General features: G+C 37.8%; 1 protein-coding gene across 4 annotated transcripts in view; it reads left to right on the top strand.

The window, feature by feature from the left end:
- The window catches only part of LOC121302457 (histone-lysine N-methyltransferase NSD3-like), a 28,077-nt gene that overhangs the window by 2,955 nt on the left and 4,592 nt on the right, over positions 1–20,530 (top strand). The window contains exons 2-19 of one of the 4 annotated variants that reach the window (XM_041232444.1): positions 2,257–3,134; positions 3,517–3,676; positions 5,587–5,741; positions 6,084–6,632; positions 7,222–7,342; positions 7,816–7,901; positions 8,163–8,208; positions 8,860–8,990; positions 9,690–9,815; positions 9,931–10,057; positions 10,904–11,101; positions 11,356–11,535; positions 14,312–14,461; positions 17,383–17,539; positions 18,524–18,726; positions 19,090–19,202; positions 19,442–19,711; positions 20,228–20,344. In XM_041232444.1, the coding sequence (XP_041088378.1) occupies positions 2,301–3,134; positions 3,517–3,676; positions 5,587–5,741; positions 6,084–6,632; positions 7,222–7,342; positions 7,816–7,901; positions 8,163–8,208; positions 8,860–8,990; positions 9,690–9,815; positions 9,931–10,057; positions 10,904–11,101; positions 11,356–11,535; positions 14,312–14,461; positions 17,383–17,539; positions 18,524–18,726; positions 19,090–19,202; positions 19,442–19,711; positions 20,228–20,344 (3,723 nt within the window). In that variant the 5' untranslated portion in view covers positions 2,257–2,300. Of the gene's footprint in view, positions 1–2,256; positions 3,135–3,516; positions 3,677–5,586; positions 5,742–6,083; positions 6,633–7,221; positions 7,343–7,815; positions 7,914–8,162; positions 8,209–8,859; positions 8,991–9,689; positions 9,816–9,930; positions 10,058–10,903; positions 11,102–11,355; positions 11,536–14,311; positions 14,462–17,382; positions 17,540–18,523; positions 18,727–19,089; positions 19,203–19,441; positions 19,712–20,227; positions 20,345–20,530 lie in introns of all 4 variants that reach the window. The other 3 variants (XM_041232445.1, XM_041232443.1, XM_041232446.1) reach the window with 3 other exon arrangements.

Genomic DNA, 20,530 nt, shown 5'->3' with positions numbered 1-20,530 from the left:
CTAAATCCATCAGTGAATTTGATGTAGAACTCGGCAGTGGAGTCTCTTCCCCAGAATGGCTCAAGTTTTAAATTCTCTTAAAACATTGTAATTGGTGCAAGAAAACTGAGCAGGTTTGCTTGCTTTATCAAAGTCTATCAGATCTGGAATTCAATTGCAGTGCCGCAATAAAAGAAATGCAGCTTTTCTGTATTGCAGAATTTGGCAGGCAGTCTGTTTATGCAAGTTTGTGTTACATGCTGCAGGTGTTTTATTTTTTTGTCCAGCTCCTGTACTGTACGTCGATTTCATATGTTTTTCACTTACATTTCCAACTCTACCCAAAGAACATGTATTGAAATTAGTGATATGGTTTAGCTTCAGATTTGCATCAATCCTGCAGTTGCTGGTATTCAGATATTTATTTTTGGTCTTAATAATAGCAAGCATATTTGTATTTATTATGAAGACACTCATATTAGCAGCATCATTCAGATTATTGAAATGGGTGGTGTTTGTTATGTGATTGAGTGGTGTTATCTTGGATTTGTCATCAGGCATGTTGAGCTGATTTTTCCACTGGCTGATTGGTTCTTTGAAAATTACAGTACATGCACTTCTGTTTCCATGTTCTATATTTGAATGCACCCTTTTATGGTAGCGAAATACATTATGCAGGCGGATAAACGGCCAGGCAAAAACCTATTTTCCACTGAAACTCGAGCAGAACTCTTCACAGCTGCAGATTTTAGTTCATAGTGACAGAAAGGTACAATTGTAGAAATGTGTTAAAATGCAAAGGTCTATGTTTTATAAATGTAGCTTCAAATTTTAAAGTATATGTAATTGAAACATTTACAGTATTATTTCATCAGACTGTAAAATGCAAAAACAAAAGTTAAATGTTCTTGGTAGTGCATTAGTGAGGGGTCGTTGCACAGTAAAGCATAGTGATCACACTGACAAAGTCCTGATTTCATATCATTTAAAAAATCACCCAAAGACTCTCTGTCTATTAAACACACTAGCAGATGGTGAACTAAAAGGTTATTGGCAGATTTGTCTGTAATTGGCAGGGGGCATGTTTGTTAAATATTTATATTGTGTGTAGATGTCTGTAATGGTGTGGTTAGAACCCCCACTTTCTCCCAAAGGTACGTTCATAGTGAAGTTAATGATGGCCCTGGATGATTATATTTGCAGGGTTGTTAATGGGCTCATCAATGGAATAAATTAATAACCTGTTGCCACGTTATTGTTTATTTGCTTTGTTTTTATTTTTTTGCATGCTTTCTGTGGTGTCTGGGGTAGTCCTGTCTCTGATTATAGGTTATATTAAAACCATCAATGGTAATGCTGGATGTTAAGCTGAAAAAAAACAAAAAAAAAACAAAAGAACAATTTGAAGGCAGCAGCTAGTGTGTTTATCCTGTGAGAAATTGTGTAGCAGTTGAAAACAAGTGTGTGTTTTTTTTAATTGACACAAAATGCTGTGTGAGACAATTGGGTATACAGTATTTTAATAGACGTGTGACGTTCGTATTGTGATACATGACAAAAAGCACTACATATCTACAGTGATGTTTCTTGAATGATTAGTTCTTTTGACTTAACATTGGTGTGAATACATACTTTATCTCCGTTAATTTTTTTGACTTAACATAATAGTCTTTAATTATCATTTTATCTTATTACACAAATGAGGCCCATTGAAGCCACACTATGTACCATTGCATATTGTATCGTGACCTTCATATTGTGATATAAATGCTGGAATGATTGTAGTACACAGTGTAACAGACTGAGTACAAACCCAGTAAAAGCCATTAAGATAAGTAAGTAGCTGATAGCATCTACAGGAAACTGACACTTAAAAGTACAATTGTGTGCTGTGATTAGTGCTTCGCTGCTTTTAAGTTTTGCTAGTCCTCGTGTGACGGTACTAGTACTGTGAATCCAGCAGTTGAAACCTTTATAGATGTTGAGATCTTTACCCTGAAGACCTAAGACCACGCTGTGTCTGCTTAACAAGAAGCAATTGTTGCAAATATCCATTTGTAAAGTAGTGGTTAAAAAGGTACACTGTACTGTTGCTGTTCCTAGTATAGTGAGCCTATCGACGCTGGTTTATTACATTTTAAGTTTTAGTGTCACAAATATACACAGACAGACACAAAGCAGGGCTTGGTCTATTTCCCCACAGTAATATCTATAACAGAAGTCTTTCCAAGGTTTTATAAGGTCTGATTTTTGTCTGTATTTCTCTCTCTCCTCCAGGCCCTGTCAGAGAAAGGGAAAGTTAAGGATGCTGCAGCAGAACAATGGATTTCTCCTTCTCTTTCATGCAAGGGATCATGGGAAACACAATTCAGCAACCTCCTCAACTCATTGACTCGGCCAACATCCGGCAAGACGATGTGTACGATGCTGTCAGTGACAGTGGTGAAGACGGGGGGCCGTCGGTTTATGATGATGCCCTGGAGTCGGGCTTCTCCTACCCCCCCTCCACCACAGAGGACCTGCCGTCTGTCACCAACGGCTACCCGCCCAACATTAGCCTCTACGAAGCCCAGGCCAAGTATCCCATGTATTCTCAGTACCCCAACGGTTCTGCCAACGGCTACAGTGCTATCCGGAGCTACAGTGTCCCCGATCACTGCTTATTGCCAACGGAGAACACTGTGTTGAGATTGCCTGTGGTCCAAGAGAAACCTCTCTCCCCTCCCCATGTTGCCCCTCATCATCATGTGGTTCTTCCTCCCCCTCCTCTGCTTCTCCCTTCCTCCCCGCCTCCCCTTCCCACTTTTGCCACTGTCCTCTCCACCCCACCGCAGTCCCAGCCCCCTACCACCCCAAAGAAAACCATCTCCCCAGAAATCAAGTTAAAGATCATCAAAACCTACCAGAACGGGAGGGAACTGTTTGAGTCCTCGCTCTGCGGAGACCTTCTGAATGAGGTCCAGGCCAGCGAGGCATCCAGAAGGAAGCACGAGCGGAAGAAGGAGAAAAGGAAAAAGAGCAGCAAGCACGCTCTGCACAAGCAGGAGGAACCGGTTCTAGAGCAGATTCCAGAGCAGGAGCAGGTTCAAAGCCCTGAACACAAGCAGACGGACAGGGATAGCAAATATCCCAAAGCTGAACCGCAGGAACAGAAAGTGAGTTCTATAAAGCAGTTCTAATGATAAAAAAAAAATTACAAAACTTTATTTATTTTCACCCGGTCTGCTTTTTATTTGAACTGTCCAAAATTTGCCTTGGTTAAACAGAAAAAAATATGATTTGTTATGGGAGACTGATGTTGAATATTTACAATTTCACTCACTGCAAATGAGAGAGAGAGAAATTTGATAATTCACTGTTAGTCTATGTTGACTGTAAATTGTACTATTAAAGTACTATATTTTACTGTAGAAGGGCCTTTCACTAAATCACTGTTCATTATTTAATGTTTTTTTGATGCGGTGAATCATAGTGGAAACTGGCTTTGTATTCCAGTTTTTGCAGCAGCTGATTCCGCGTTTGTGTGTTTGTCCTCAGGTTCAGAAGCACTTTCCTACAAGTAGAACAGGCGCTGGTACTTGTCTGGACCACCAAGTTGGAGATTTGGTCTGGTCTAAGGTTGGAACGTATCCCTGGTGGCCTTGTATGGTGTCTTGCGATCCCCAGAAGGAGGTTCATACCAGGATAAACACACGAGGTATGCTCTTTGCGTGCCCTTTTGTTTCTCAGACTTCCAACTGCTGAAACCAGAATGCTGAAGTATTGTATGTTAAGCTTATTTCTTTTTCTTGTTGCTCAAATTCTATCACGGTGGAAGCAGGGTGGTGGTATATAAGGTACAGTAAGGTGCGCACAGAATATTATTAGTGTTGTGTAAAGTGCAATAAAATACAGCTCGTGGTTCTACATGTTGTTATTTATGTAACATCTAATCTGAGAGATCATTAATGAGCACCCAGTGCTCAGTCATGCCTGGAAAGTTGAAGCCCTGAAAATCGTCTTCATTGGGAGGTACAGCAAATGCCCATCATATGTTTAAATTGACCTCTGCTTATTGTTATTTAATATGTAAGCAGCCTTGGAATCCTGATAATAAGCATGAAGCCTTTTCAAGTATAGATTTGTGTTTGAAGTGCAAAGAGGACTTCATGACTCACAGCCTTATAGCATTCAGTATATAGTAATTGGGTGTATGACATTCTTCAGTGAAATCTGTTACAGTAGTGTTTAGATAGGTAAACACCTTACCGAGTCGCTGTCAGGTCGAATCGTCCAGGCTGCCCATAGCGGATCTACCTCAATCCATGGACAGTGTTATGGCAGGTAAAGCTGGGGCGAAGCCTAGTTTTTCACTACTGATATGTGGTTCTCCATTCATTGATTTTATCGACATTATGAAAGGTTAAGAAAAAAAAACATGCAATAATACATATGGAGCTGTGGATTACTGTGTAATGTTGCTAGTAATGCTTGCAAAACTATCATGCATATTACATTGATATGTCTGTTAATAATATATCATTAATATATATATAATTAAATAAATTATATATATTATATCTATATATATAATATAATATTTTATATATTTTTTTTTTACCTTATAAGTACAACTAAAATTTTCAACCGTTGGCAGTTTCGTTGGGGGGTCACCAGTGGGGGGGGTCAAAGTCTCAATTGTTGTTTTAACCCCCCCCCCGTCTCATTGTTGGTAACAACCAATTGAGAGAATATTTTTTTAAAGACGTTATCACTGTCCACAGCAGATTAGTAACGAGTGTTATATTTTAATTGTGTTAAGGAACATGATAGTGTCCACATTTGTCTTAATTTAAGCAATGACTGGCACTTAGTCTGCCCAGTGTTGCTGAATACCTGCTAACTAGAGACTGACTTTGCCAGGATGCTTACTTCTGACCAAAGATACAACTTTTGGAATGATCTTGGTTGTTTTACTTAAGTTTTACTCCAGGATAGTTCAGATGAATAAATGCAGATTTAGTTTGAAATTTTGTAGAGTCCCATCTCGTCAAATGGTCATGCAGATTAGCTGTGTTACCGGAGTATCCCAAGCATTACTTTCTTGCCATCTTACTTTAGAAAGTAATTGCCAAACAACCGAAGGCGTTGTATTTGTAGCTCAGTCGATACAGTATTTGTAATTCTAGCAAAACGCTGTTAACTTGCTCTGTTACTTTGAAGACTCCTGAACAGATGCCATCTCATCAGTAAACACTCGCAGGGGGGAGAGGGTGAACTGAATCCCTTGCAGATTCAGTGAGTCAGACCTGAGGGGAGCAGAGAAACTCTTTGCTTAATGCAAAAAACTAATGACAGATTACAAATTTAATGAAAAATAGAACATTTTCTTTGCTTAAACCCTTTACACAAAAACGATGCACAGGCTTGACAATCGATAAATCGATGCATTGCCTCAGCCCTAGTGGCAAGTGTAACCCAGGAACATTTGTGAGTTTTAGGACAGGATATACAAATATCACATCAACTGGAATCAAAGAATTATACCAGGCCTTTTTTTTAATACGATGCATTCTTTTTGAATTGCCCATTTATAGGCTAGAATTAACAAGCCTTTCTCCCTGGCAGGTCACCGGGAATACCACGTACAGTTTTTTGGCAGCGTGCCTGAGAGAGCATGGATCCACGAGAAGAGAGTGCTTGTGTATCAGGGGCAGCATGAGTTTGAACACTTACAGGCAGAAACACTCAGGCAAGCCTCCAATCACGCTGAAAGGCAGAAGGTATTTTTCCATTATTGGAGATCGGGATATTATTATAAAAATAAAAAAAAGACTGAAATAGCATTGGGTATTTTTCTGATTCTTGAATATGGCTTTCTTTTTATTTTGTAACATTCAGGTTTATTTGGTATTTAAGCACTTCTGGTAGGCCTGTAAATTGGGTTACACAAGTATAGGCTGTGCTGTATCCACAACACTATTTATTTTATTTAAAATACATGCTTTGTAAACTTCATAAATGCTTTTAAAAAATTGCAAAAACAAAGATCACTTCGACTCATCGTGATATACAGTTCTATTAAGGATTTTGTGCATAGACTCATTAAGCTTTCTCCCTCCTAGCTCCTCAAACCAGTCCCGCAGAGAGAACGCGCTCAGTGGGAAGTGGGTATTGGCCACGCAGAGGACGCACTGCAGATGACCAGGGAGGAGAGGATAGACAACTACACTTTTATTTATGTGGACAAACAGCCAGAAACGTCGCCGCCGCCCCAGATGGAGAAGACTGGTAGCGCAGCCAAGGCTGACAATAGGAGAGCTCGTAGATCTCGGACTGTGACAAGCCCGCGGTCTGAATCACCCCGTCAAGCTACTGCTGCTTCTGCTGCCCCATCCCCAGCCAAGACCCCCTCCAGACTGCCTAGCTCCGAGGGGAGGAGGCAGAGGCCAAGGCGGCAGTGCAGCACTAGCAGTGTGGAAGAGCCCCCACCCCCTCCACCGCCCCCACCTGCTGTGAAAACGCCATGGAAAACTGCTGCAGCCAGGAAACTGCTGCCTGCTTCGGTAATACTGAAGAAACTCAACCAGGATGTGCTGAACTATGAACTGCACTCTTCTCTGGTTCCAGCGACCCCTGAAGATAAAAGGGAAGAAACATTTGTGGACCAGATGGTATGTTCTCTAAGGGTAACAAAATACTGCGTTGTCGTTGTTCCATTCAGGAGTTTTTCGCCTCACTGTTTTGTTTAATATAAGCTCACACATACCTGAATGTGGTCGTAGTTCAATTAGAAATGCTGTGCAGTGGGTCTTATTTTCCTTTCTTGGTTGCGTTTCCTAGGAATTCCAGTCAAGCCATTGGTTTATTCTACAGTGCATGTCCAGTTTGTTATCTTTGAAGTTGCCTGTTTTTTTTTTTTTTCTAGTTAGCCACTTTTAGATTTAAATATTGACACCAGTCAGGATGTAGCCGTAGATGTGCTGTGAAGTTTGCCCTGTAGATATTTAGCATTACCTAGGGTTTTGTATTCATAATATAGTTTTAGAACTTAACAGAAATTACCAGATTACAGATATGCTACAGAGGCTATTAAAAACTGTATTGACATTTTTTTCAAGCAAGAGTTCAGTATTCTAAAACTCATTACTTTGAGGGCATCTATTGTTTGATAATGATTCCTCTTCTTGAAACCTGAGTGACTTGAGACAGTCTTTGGGATATATAATTGGCTTTTAAAGCATCGTTTTACACCTTGTATAGGGAGGAAGTAATAAACCTGAGACGAGTTTGAAGGAACAAGAAAAGCCTGTAATTTCACCCACAAGCAGAAGGAGCGACCAAGCAACAGTGCAACATCCTGCAATTACAGAAGCACTGCCAGGTAATCCCATTTCCATTCTTGAAACCTTTTTATATATATATATATATATATATAATATATATATATATATATAGATATATATATATATATATATATATATATATATATATATATATATATATATATATATATATATATATATATATATATATATATATATATATATATATATATATATATATATATATATTTAAAAACATATATCATTTGTCATTCTACATGTTGTAGGTCATGTTGATTTATTGGTTCACGGTACTGACACCTGTAATGTGGTGGCTAGAATATCCCCAGAACAACCACATATCGTCCCTCAGTCAGCATGGTGCTTTTATTTGAGTAGGGCATAAATACAAGATTAGCTAGATTTATATCTTCACATCAGTGTCATCGGGAGCAGCTCAAATCCCTGTTTTTGATTTGAATGGACATTAATAAGATGTGGCTGACTGGGGTAATTTCTAACGTGCCTCCAGGTTCCTTAGAAAGGAAATCGCAGAGGAGATCAGTGCGAAGTCGCTCAGAGTCAGAAAAATCTACAGAGCCAGTGCCAAAGAAAAAGGTGAAAAAAGAGGTGAATCACATATCAACTTGTACTACTGTCAATCCATACCTTACTTTTTAAATCCCTTTTAACTGAGCTGTGATGTGCATTTCAGAGTAGAATGTATGTACCGTACTGTATTGTCTATTTGAATTTTATATAATTTGAAAATTCCTTGAGCACCGTTATTAATGTAGCAAACGTTATCCAACATAAAAATAGATACTTAAGTGTGTTTTATTTTTTTATTACTTTACTAATTCTACATTTTCCCTGTAGGCAGAAACGGTCCCCCAAACAACAGTGCAAACTGGATCACAAAAAGGTATTTTGTGTGTTTTTTTTTATATTTAACTGGCAGCTGTTGGGTTTGCTTCACTGAGATGAGGTGTAACCTTGAAAATCTGAATTTGGAGACCAATGTTAATTTCCTGATGCAAAAATTGTAAATCGCTGCAGGGCCATGTGGCTAGAGAAGCAGAGATGGAAATTGAAATTTGCTGGGACAGCGTTATACAAATCTTAAAAATTCTGCTTTGTGCGTAATATATATGTGTGTGTGTTTGTGTATCTTGTTTAAAATAATAGGTTTAAACGATTACACTTTATCCAATAAGTGTTTAATTGTTATAAATAAAGATATTCCAGTATTTATCGTCAGTCATAATTTATTTTCTACATAACTGATTCAGAGAACAACAGAGTAAAATTAAGTCATTCATTTGGAGTAATTTTGTTAGGGAGTTTATTCAAAAGACTAAGTAAAGACATTACCAGCTGGATATTTGTTACATTCAGTTTAGCATCTGCTGTAGCAGAAAGTCCCTTCTTGGGTAAGCAAAATGTAATAATGCTTCAACAAATCCCAGCCTGTTATGTATAACAGTAGCTCTGGAAGCTAAGAGTAGAGATTTCTTGTGCATGGAGAAAGCGCCATTGACTGATTTTACAGCTCTTCGCTTGGTTATTGTTTTAGGTGCTAGTGAGATTTCAGATTCTTGCAAACCTCTAAAGAAACGAAGTCGGGCTTCTACTGATGTGGAAATGGCTAGCTCCCAGTACAGAGACACGTCTGACTCTGATTCAAGAGGACTAAATGACTCGCAGGTGGGTGAGCAACTGAGGGTCTCTGTGGTGTAGGGGCTAAGTGTACTGCTCAGATCTGCCCCCCTTTTTTTTTTTCTTTGAAAGTTTTTTTCTGGAGAAAAATTACTAGTGACCTGCGCTTGACATCTTTTTGATGTCGGACTGGAAAAGAGAAATTGTGATATCGGACCTATAAAGCCTTGAATGGAGCAGCACCTAGCTATTTGCAGGAGCTACTGACCATGTATCTCCCATACGCACTCTTAGATCACAGGAAGCGGGGCTGCTCGCTGTTCCCAGGGTCAGTAAAATCAATACGGGAGGGAGGGCTTTTTCTTTTAGAGCCCCTAAACTGTGGAATGCACTACCTCCATGTGTTGGAGAAGCTGGGTCTGTGGGTATTTTTTAAGTCTAAACTTAAAACGCATTTTTATAAAATTACATTTTTGTCTTAGTTGTTTAAAAGCAACATAATTATTTTTTCATTATTTGTAGTTTGTTTTTTATTGTATTTTTATGCATTTATATACAGTGCCCTGTGATACTCCGGTATGAAAGTTTCTATATAAATTAAATAAATAGGACCGCAAAGGGTTAAGCATTTACGCTATTCACTATTTGCAATCTATTCAGAGATCAATTGCAAAGTCAATTCACAGCTTGCTTTTTTTAAATGCATTTTCAGTACTGTTCATTTTATTTTTGAATGCTTTATTATAGGTTGGTTTTGGGAAGCAGTCTGATAGCCCTGCCACTGCTGATGCAGATGCCTCTGATGCCCAGTCTGTGGATTCCAGTTTATCAAGACAGGGAACAAGCACTTCCAGAAAGGACACTGTCTGTCAGGTAAAACCAATTTCGAAACAAATAAAATAGAAAAAAGTGGTGCTTGTTTTCAGCTGTTCCAAGCGAGCCAGCTTTGTATTCTTTCTAAACGTTTTTTTTTTTTTTTCTCTGTCAGATCTGTGAAGTCTTTGGTGACTCCCTTATTTCATGTGAAGGAGATTGCTGCAGACTGTTCCATTTGGAATGCTTGGGACTCAGTACATTGTCTGAAGGGAAATTTACATGCATGGAATGTAAAAAAGGTAAAGATTATCTCTGCACTCTCCACAAAATCTCTGGAGAGAGAAAATAAGACATGACATTAAAATGGATCTCTGAAATATATACAGGACTAGTGCTTACATTTTTTTTTTCCTAAAAAATGAACACTTATAAATTTAGATTTTTATTATTGTATTAAAAAAAAAAAAGATATAATGAATATTAATGCTCGTTCCCAGATACAATGATTGGGTTTTTGCATCTGCCTTCCCCACATTCCTAAACCCAATAAAGTCTGTGTGGACAACACCGTTGACAGCATGCTTCATGCAGCATATCAATGCCTCAGTAATGGATCTGTAGAACTGTCTGAGATAAACGACAGCTTTTAGCAGCTGCCATTCTGGTTAACTGGGCTGGACGCTGAGTCCTCAAAATAGTGTGCTTACACTCCTGCACCTGTTTAGAATTTCTATAGGTTCAGGGGTATGTTTCCATTTGGTAATAAAAATACTATGAACTAAAAGGCTCAAAAGAATAGATTGTGTACATCCCTTTTTATTAGCTGCCAGTCTGTTTTTCCTTCAGTTTTCTTGACAGTTTTTGTAGTATTGTGTTCGGTATTTGGCCAAATCTTTCTTAAAACTTGGATTCAGTGTATGAACTCTGTAGGGAGCATGAAGTCGTCCTGTGAATTCTGGTATATGCACTGTGCAATTCTGCTTGTAGTGACTTAAGGGAATGTGGAATGGAAACCATGTTTATATGTGGAACTTTTAACAATTAACCTTTTAGGGGTTGGTTGCAACAAAAATTGATTACAAATGATTTATAAAGCTATATAGAGAGAGTGATGTTCACTTTTTGTTTTATTTATTTTTCCCCAGGTGCTCACACATGCTTCTCTTGTAAAGTGTCAGGTGCCGACGTGAAGCGCTGCTCAGTAAATGGCTGTGGTCGGTTCTACCACGAGGCCTGCGTCCGCAAACACTCCGTGTCCATCTTCGAGTCCAAGGGGTTCCGCTGTCCACAGCACAGCTGCTCCACCTGCTCTTTAGAACGAGACCTGCACAAAGCAACTAAAGGTAATGGAGTTTATTCTGATGACCGGTCTCAATTGTTCAAGATTCCACAATTGTATCTTTAATGCTGTTAATAAAGGGCTCAATAAATCAACTAGTTATATTTTTCATTATGTTTTTTTAATCCTACCCCAAGGAAATGCATTCTTTTAAACATTTTTAGTGATGCAGTTATCCTTTTTGTGCTTATTTGTGTGTTTTTATTTAATTCTCCCATTTACTGCCTGAAGTTTCAATTCCTCTTGCGCCCCCTCCAGGTCGCATGATGAGGTGTATCCGGTGCCCCATTGCCTATCATACAGGAGATGGCTGCATTGCTGCTGGCAGTGTGGTCATCACCCCGCACATTATTGTATGTAGCAACCATTCGAGCTCCAAAAAGAACGCACACATATCCTCTCCTGTAAACGTAGGCTGGTGTTTCATCTGTGCCAGAGGTAAGCTTGAGGCTTGGATTTTACTATCTGCCATATTGTAAGTTTACTGGAAATCCTTTGAGAGGCTTCCCCTTCAGTTCATGCTGTGCCGCTGTTGCTCATGCAGTAAGCTTGAGGAACTGTGGAGAAGCTCTTTGATTTGTGCGCTGTTTTTTTGCTTGCTCCTTCCAAGCAACAAAAGTAACCCTATGCACTCTCCAAGATGTTTTTGTTTCATTCTCATGAGTCCATTATTGTTTTGCAGCTGCTGCTTTTGTTGTCCAGACTTTATTTGCAGGTTTTATGGTGTTTGCTTTCTAGTGTTACAGGCACTAAGACGCCACCTGAGCCTTCCAGGCTGCAAATAGGAATTAATGTGTTAAACAAAATAATACCCGTTACACAGAAAAGTGAATGCAGAGAGGTAATTGTACCAATATCAACCTTAGTGTTATAGCAAGGTAGATGAGCCATACTGGATTCAACTTTCAAATAAAGCATAGAAAAAAGATGCAGAGCAAAACAATTTTGGATGAGAATGTTAAGCTAGATAATGTGTTTCAAAGCCTGTTCCTGTCGATTACCCCTTTTAAATGGGAACCTAGGTTATTTAGTTCTTGTTTTACAATTTGAAATTCTTTCATAAAAGCTTAGCAAGTTGGATTTTGCAGTTTTAGTTCTGTAGATGTAGGTCGCTTCATCCAGCATGATGTAAAATGTTATGATGTATAGCATCAGTCTGTAAATATTAACAAGTTCAAAAATGGGACTGGAAACCATTTCTTTAGCCTTTCATTGGCTCTTGTAGTATGGCTTTATTGAATGAGAGAAATAAGTCTGTGTCAGTTATCTGACATTTACACATTGAGGGTATACATAAATTATTTTAAATAATTTTGGACTTAAACACAGCCACATTTTACTTAATTTAAGAATATACTCTAGACTGTCAGTTTTAATGATTTAAGCAGTGGCAGTGTTTACATCTACCACCATTTTAAGACATTGAATAGGCCCCTACAGAATGTGTCTGAAAATATCTTGTGCTTTTCCTGATGTCTTACTGGAAATAAATTCCCTTAACAAGAGTTTCAAAACCTAGTGGTTTGTTAGTGGACAGCGTGGTGATGCATGTCTTGCAGCTCTGCCCACGATATGCATTATAGTGATCCTTCATGCTGTGTTTGGATTTATTGCTGCTGTTCGTTTTTTTTTGCTTCTGGGCAGCAAACTGCAAATTGCATCATTACGTCTGTCTTAACTGGGAAGCACAGCAGCACTATTCGTTTGTGTGAAGTTAATGTTGCCGTTATGGTAACAAAGCGAGAATTAAACCGTAGCATTTATAAATGGAAAGTAAATGGAGAGATGCCTGCTTTTGGTGTAATTGGAAATGCACAGTGCACAGCATTGTACGATTCAGCACAGAGTTAGCAACTGCACCTGACTTTCACTCTCTCGTATCGAATTTCAAGTAATGTTACAAGCTTCCCAAACCTTCAGATCAGTTTGGCTACTAAATCTGTGTTTAAAAAAATATTTACATTTTATTTTGCTGTAGAAAATGTTTTATTGCAGGCACATGTCCTGAATGCTGATAGTAACCATAGTGCAATGCTGTGATTCTGTGCACAATTAAATTCAAAATATTCTGTTTAAAAAAGAAAGAGAATAAATCAAGTAATGCAAGATCATCTTCATGGCTTAAGCCTTTAAATAGAGAATTTGGCCTCCCCCATACATATTAAGGTTGTTATTTTTAGACCATTATAAAACTGATTTGTTCAGATGCTTTAATGCTATGTGCTTTTCTGTGTGTCTGTCCAGTCAAATATAACCTTATTAGAAATAATTATAGAAAGCCTTATTTGTATTTTCAAAGCGTTGAGTACAAATTTACATGTTTTTCTTTTTTTTTTGTTCTTACTAATGAGGTTTGTCTGTGTGCTGCAAAACGCTTCTTTTATTGGCCTGTTCCCCAAATTTAACGAACTCATGAATGCCTACTGTCCTAATCCTGTTGTACCAAAACAGCATTATAAAACTAGACAAATGCTTCTGTTCAAGTGCTAGGGAGTGTTTTTAAATGAAGGGGTATCCTAATCTGTAAAACATTTGACTATGTGTTGCATAGGACAGTTGTCCCAAAGTTTTGCTTTTCTCTTTCCTTGTAATACGTGGAGGGTAAATTGTCCAAAAGCAGAAGTGCGACCTAAACAATTAACACCCTCAATTTAATATGTTAATCTAAATCACAAGGGATGCATACAGTAGCACACAGAAGTTACTTGCTCTTTTAAGCTGTGTGTTCTGTAATGCTGATTACTGTTTGAGAAACTGTCTTAAAATATATTCAAATGAAAATATGCGATAATGCTAAAACCGACTGCAGGAAGAAATTGCAGTAAGTAATTAAAAATAAACAAAAAATAATGATCTAGTTATTTAAATGATTGACAACTGTTAAGCTTTCTAAAAAAGTGGACCGCTTTTTCTTTCTTTCTATTAGGAGGTGTTTTTACTGGAGGGTGTGATTTTTTTTTTTTTTTTTTTAAATCCACAGCTAATTTGAATGAAAATCACTTCTTTCCGTTTTGATTTCTAAATCCAGATACAACTGGTTTACTGTACTTTGTTCCTTCAACATCTATTCCTTTCAGAGTACTGTCAGTTCCCGTTGTTTTTTTTTTCCCTCACGTTTACACATGTTAATAGTTTTGTCTTTTTTTTTTGTTTTCTGGAATCATGGGTAGTTTCATTGCAACTCATCATTTTTCCCTGTTTGTTTTATATATAGGACTATTAGTGCAGGACCATTCTGACCACATATTAAGTTCTTATGCCTATAAGTCGCACTACCTTCTGACTGAGTCAAATCGTGCTGAGTTGATGAAATTACCTATGATTCCTTCCTCTTCGTCAGCTACCAAAAAGAATTGTGGGAAAGGTAACCAAACAGTTTCTTTGTTATTTGTGTGTGTGTGTGTCTGTGCTTCTCTTTCCACTCGTGGAAGCTGTATGGCTAGCAAATCTGTTGCTTTTGTTTCAACAATTTTTAAAAATCTGCTTTTTTTTAATGCTAAATAATAAGGGGCTTAAAATAACTGTTTCACGTGGAATAAGAAAGCTGGGTGGTGATTTTGCGAGTCACAAGCTGGTTTGCGGACAGTGGTTTTGTATCTAGTATAAGACGCTCAACACAGTTTTGCGGTGGCCGTATTATGCTGGTGGTGGCATTTTTCTCACACAAAGTAAACGCAGCATTGGGTGGAAGTTGATTTTCCAGTTGTATTAGGAATGGGTGTTTTAATGCATGTATGTCTTGCCGTATGTATTTTAATGTTTAATTCCTACATTAGTCTGTACTTATTTCAGCCTCAATAATGCACTTCTGCTGTAGCGCTTTTGTTACCTTGAGTTGCATGTGGATGCTCCCACTATGATAGCTGTCGTCTTGATAAGTGGAGTGGATTTTCTTCAGGAAAAATATTTTTGTTTAATACCCTCAACAGATATTTGCACATCTTTTGGAAAATGTAATATCGATCGGAATGCATGATTTTAAAATATAGACTTTTTTTTTTTTTATAAAATCGGCTACATTTTACCTAATCTAAATTCGTAGCAATTTGACCATTTTCATTGGAAAATAAATGCAATTTGAGCTAATGACTGTGAGTAACAAGATGCTTAGTCCTTGTTTTAACTAAGAATTGGTTTGAGGGTAGTTAACTCTTTCAGTGCTGGGATGCTGCTTTCTGAAAATTTATAAAAAGAGGCGAGATTGTGTGTGTGTGTTAAACTGAACTAAGTACCAGGTTATTTTGAGCCCTGAATTTGCTTGGCTTAAAGCAAAATGCGCTTGCTGCAAAAGTGAACTGTTCTGCTTAGCGCTTAATCCAATTATGATTGATGTGATGTATTCAATTTATTTTGCTTAATGTACCAGCGTGCTTTTTGTTTTTCAGTGTTTTAAAGACCGGGTCTGTATTTCCTCTAAATTAAGAAGCATAATGTATCATCCTTGAAATGGGACTGTATTATATTATATGTCATATATACTGATAAACACAGTATACATGTAATAGAAATGTTATCTTAAAATTTACAAAATGTTACCTGTTAATACTGTATCATTTTATTTTAAATGGTAAATTTAATTCCAAAAATCTATATGCTTAATCTAATTCTAATTTCTGAGGAAATATAGACACTTATTTTAACAACATGTGGTGTTAATTAAATTTGTTGTATTGAAAAAAAAAGCAGATAAGTAACTTTACTAATGCAGATCTGTCAGATCTCATGGCAGATGTTCAGTAGTATAAATTTTGGAGATCTGACTTCACTAACCAGCTTAAGACAGCTTCTGTCGTCAGTCGCCTTTCAAATCCAGATTGCATTTAAAGATGAATGCCTCTAAATTACTTTAATAAAAGTGTGGAATTGTATTCCTGTTGAAATTTCTACATTAAGATTGCTTTTTTTTTGTAACTTCCATACTTTGAGTACAGTTTCATTGCACAAAGTACCAAGAGAAAAGGAGCAGAGAGAAAAAACCTGTTCACATTATCAGTTACAAAGTGTGCAGGTGGCCAAGCCACCACCACCCAAAATTCAATAAAAACAAAACTGTACTTTATACATTCTGTCTTTTAAGTGCATTCTGCATATACAGCATCTTCAACATTTTGTGTTTTGAGAGCTCTTTTATTGCAAGTTCAACTAAATTGTCATTTTAAACTAAGCTTATAAGTAGGGCTGTATTATTTTTCACGATAAAAAGTTGCTTATTTTCCATCATTTCACATACTGAAAATAGGTAGCCTATTTCGTGATTAAGCATATTTATGAAAGCACAAAAAATAGAATTCTCATTCAGAATTGATTGGTTTCTCTAGAGTTATTGTATGACCAAGTGTTTGTAAAAATAGTTTAAATGCTTACCTGAAAAACAGTTAATTCGAAATTGTTTAATATTTTGTTTGTCCACCTTTTTAAAGACATTACATTTTCACCATCAGTGAATTTAAAAAATAAAAATAAAAACATAAATGGAAAAATAACAGTTGACACTGAAATGATTTCTTCTTGTACTGGGTAGAGCAATCTTTACCAGAAATATGTCCGGTCTTTGATGCAGCTGGTGTCTTTTTCATTGAAGACACTTTATAAAGAAATTGTGCACCTCTATGCAGTGCGTGTTCAATCATATACCAGAAGCAAACTAAACTGGCTGCTAGGTTCCCCAATGCAGTGCAACATGTAGTGCGTCAATAAGGCAAATGCTTGCTGTATTTATTTTTTAAGTGATAAATGTTTATTTACACTGTTCTATCAGAAATGGGAATTTTCACTGGGAACCACATATGAAACGACAGTGGGTACATTTCCCGGAACTTGGGAAATCTGTGATAACCGTGAAAAAAAAATACAGCCTTACTCATAATGCTTAAAGTGTGACACATTAGAAAAAAGGTGTCCAGAAATCTAAATTGCAGTTTGGCTCCTCAAAAAAAAAAAAAAAAAAAAAAAAAAAAAAAAATGCAATGTCTGGGCATCTGTGGAATTAAAATATTGTTTAGTGACCACTTCAGAATAGTCAGAAAGCATATTCATAAATATTTAGTTTGCCACCTGACCAACACAGTGCGGGTTGATCAGTTGACAGTTAAAACTGCCGTATTACAGGCTTTGAAATTGCAAAGAATGATATTTATTTGCAATTGTTCTGCATTATGTCATGTTTCTGCACGAAATCAATTGTATGTGTTTTTTTTTTTGTTTTAATAAGAAAAGATTTTGCTAACTTCTATGCATTGTTTCTTCTTGTAACTTCCCCATTGAACCGTCTTCCTCTGTGTGAAGGCGGAAGATTGCTGTGCTGTGAGTCCTGCCCTGCTTCGTTCCACCCAGAGTGTTTAAGTATAGAGATGCCTGATGGAATCTGGTTCTGTAATGAATGCACAATAGGGAAGAAGCCTCATTACAAGCAGATTGTCTGGGTCAAACTAGGCAACTACAGGTGAGGTACAACAACTTCACATGAGAAATAACTGTACATAAGGCTGTAATTCCTTCAAGGGGGGGTTTGTGATACATCAACCATAGAATTAACTTCATAGAATTACAGCTTTACATGGGCAGTAAGGTGCACTGTGTGTTATAATTAGATGTAAATGATTTCAGTGTTGAGCATTGTCGTGAATTTGACTTTTAAATCTGGACTTCATTTTGGTATGCTGATTTGCCAGTGGGTTTTTACAGCTGTTCTGAGTAGAACTCTGTGAAGGTGTTTATTAGTTACAGGCACAGTGCTTGAATTATGGGACAAAAAGTGGGGGTGGGGGGTGTTAACGTAACATTATTCACCAGGTTTCAAGCGACTTTATGAAGCAAAATTTGTTCTGTAGGGTGATGCAAAAACTTGTGGCCATAAATGTAGCATTGCCCACTCTGAACCCTGTGAGATTGTAAGAACTTCGAGAAAGGGCACTGGCTGTTCTGGGGCTGTAGTAACAGGTGGCAAAAAGAGGTTTGGTTTTGTTTTATTTGTTTTGCGCATCACTGGACTCTGTTGTTTTCACCTGTGTCCATCACACACCTGTATTTGCTGCCTCCTGATTTTAAGGATTGCTATGGATTCATCTTCCCAGCCGTTGTAGCAGCAAACGTGATGGACACAGCTAAGGATGCTGGCTGTTTTTCCTGGGATGTGTCTGTGTTGTGGGCTGTGTTATTTCATTAGTTAGTTGTGCTATTTTAAATGTTTTATAATTCTTCTATAATGTCTGCTATGACTTTTCATCTGCCATTTCTCTCCTTTTTTTTCTTAGTTTTATTTTTCCTTCTAAAACATTTTTAATTTTAGTATTTTTATATTTTCATTTCTGCGAGTCGCTTTGGATAAAAGCATCTGCTAAATAATAATAATTCAACAATTAAGAGCAGCCCACCCTACATGTTAACTGTATACATGTGCTGCTGTTTCTTTTGTATATTTGTTCAGGTGGTGGCCTGCGGAAATCTGCAATCCCAGATTAGTGCCATTTAATATCCAGACCCTGAAGCATGAGATTGGTGACTTTCCTGTGTTCTTCTTTGGATCTCATGATTACTATTGGATTAACCAGGGCAGGGTGTTTCCTTACGTCGAGGGGGACAAGAGCTTTGCTGATGGCCAAATTAGTATTAACAAGACTTTCAAAAAAGGTGAGATTTGACATCTTCCAGTGTAAAGGAAGCATGTGTTTGAGAACATAACACTTTTTTTTTCTAATGGCATGGTACCTGTTTTTGTATTATGCTTTTTTTCATTTTAATTTGAACATAGACGCCCATATATAAATATATATTATTCAACATTTTCCTTACATTGCTTGTGTATTATGGTTTAATAGAATATGTGTGCTTATACAAGTGATATCATAACTTAAACAGCTGAACTAAATCTTTTAAAGTAGGCAAACTTGAGCATTTCACAATTCCACTTGTGTAAAAAGGGTCAGGGTTTGTTGAAGGAGTCGCTCTTTATCTTGTGTTTTTCAAAGATTGACCTTGTTCTCCCATCCCCAGCCCTCGAAGAAGCAGCTAAGAGATTCCAGGAGTTAAAGGCACAAAGAGAAAGCAAGGAAGCACTGGAAATGGAGAGAAACTCTAGGAAGCCTCCGCCATACAAAGTCATCAAGGTTAGTACTGACAAACTGAGGGGCGATTGCAGGGACAGGAGGTTGTGCAGGAGGTGGAGGGTATTTCCAGATATGTGATCCCTTGTACCAAGTAGGATTACATTTAAAATTTGGAATGCCACCGAAACTGCTCCTTACTGCATAGATAGTAGAACATTGCCTCATGATCCTTATTTCCTAAATATTCAGTGAGGTGTATGGGGGTGCTCTAACGTCTGTGTCCGTGTGTCCTTTCTTAGTCCAACAAGCCGTTTGGGAAGGTTCAGATCTACATGGCTGACCTGTCTGAGATCCCAAGGTGTAACTGCAAACCCACAGATGAGAACCCGTGCGGGCTTGACTCTCAGTGTCTGAACAGAATGCTGCAGTACGAGTGCCACCCGCAGGTGTGCCCCGCGGCGGAGCTGTGCCAGAACCAGCGCTTCAGCCGGCGCCTCTACCCAGAGACAGAGGTCATCAAGACTGAGGGCCGGGGCTGGGGGCTCAAAGCCAGAACTGAACTAAAAAAGGTAACAGACTGGCCGACGATGGTCATATGTGGGCCTTAGTTAGTTTTTGTTGCATTTGAGAGTAGCTGTTTAGTTGTATTTTATTTTAGGGCTAAAGAAAATCTTTGTTTCCTCTCTTTTTTTTTTTTTTTTTTTTTTTTTTTTTTTAAATTGGCATTTCAAAAACAATGCTATAAATTGCTGGTACCTGTTCTATAGGTTCACGTGGTCTTATTGATTAGACCATTGGATTCAGTTAAAAAAAACTCAAAGTGAAATGATATGTAAAATACAAACAAAGGATCAAACAGTAGGGGGTCCAGCGATTTTGTAATATTACAGTTGCCAGTATGAAAGAGGATTTTAAAACCTTGATTATCACCTATTTTAAGCATAAGTGTCTGATTGCATATAGGTATTGATTGGCCAGACAAACTTTTTTTATCGCATGTCTGTTTTTAATAGTAGCAAATGATGGTGGTGCCATTCTACTTACGTCTTTCTCAAAACACTGTTTTCTGTTTTTTCCCCTCCCAGGGTGAGTTTGTATGCGAGTACGTTGGGGAGCTGATTGATTCAGAGGAATGCAGGCAGCGTATCAAACACGCTCACGAGAACCATGCTACCAACTTCTACATGCTGACACTAACCAAGGTATGGATCGAGTTGCTTTCATCTGTACTAAATCATTGTTTTAATAATGCAGCCAAACCTGCTTATCAGAACCGCCAAAGAACTAAATCATCGTTAGACGGGGTGCTGTGCTTTGGTGATCTAACAACTTAAGAGATCAATGGAGATGCAGTGATATTTAGTTTTATTATTTAGTTTCGTGCTTCT

Source organism: Polyodon spathula, chromosome 29, assembly GCF_017654505.1.
Source record: "Polyodon spathula isolate WHYD16114869_AA chromosome 29, ASM1765450v1, whole genome shotgun sequence".
NCBI classification, from domain to species: domain Eukaryota; kingdom Metazoa; phylum Chordata; class Actinopteri; order Acipenseriformes; family Polyodontidae; genus Polyodon; species Polyodon spathula.
Note: the sequence above shows the minus strand (reverse complement) of the source record. Positions and strands in the feature narration are given on the sequence as shown.